The 236-nt window shown below is 41.1% G+C and overlaps 1 protein-coding gene across 1 annotated transcript; it reads right to left on the reverse strand.

Annotated features, from left to right (window-relative positions):
- Positions 1 to 33: 33 nt before the first annotated feature.
- On the reverse strand, positions 34 to 163 carry CSUI_009672 (atp-binding cassette g family transporter abcg89; the record flags this gene model as incomplete). Its single annotated transcript, XM_068069784.1, has 1 exon — positions 34 to 163. A coding segment is annotated over one exon (129 nt), but the record flags the coding sequence as incomplete, so codon positions are not given.
- Positions 164 to 236: the final 73 nt, after the last annotated feature.

Below are 236 nucleotides of genomic sequence, written 5' to 3' on the forward strand. Positions count from 1 at the left end.
TCTTCTTTTTCTTCTTCTTGTTTGCATGCTTACATCACGTATGAGAGCGACGACAACATAGGTGTAGGAGATCATGACTTGAACGGAGAGAAGGGTGATAGCGAGGGAACCGAAATACCTCGCTGCTGAATCTCCACCGAGATAAGGAATCCAATACATAATCCTAAGATAAGAACAAGAAAGGAGACAAGAAACACACAAGATTGATTAGGGCGACTATTATACATAAAGAGAGA

The sequence above is a fragment of the Cystoisospora suis genome (assembly GCF_002600585.1).
Source record: "Cystoisospora suis strain Wien I chromosome Unknown contig_5868, whole genome shotgun sequence".
Lineage (NCBI taxonomy): Eukaryota > Apicomplexa > Conoidasida > Eucoccidiorida > Sarcocystidae > Cystoisospora > Cystoisospora suis.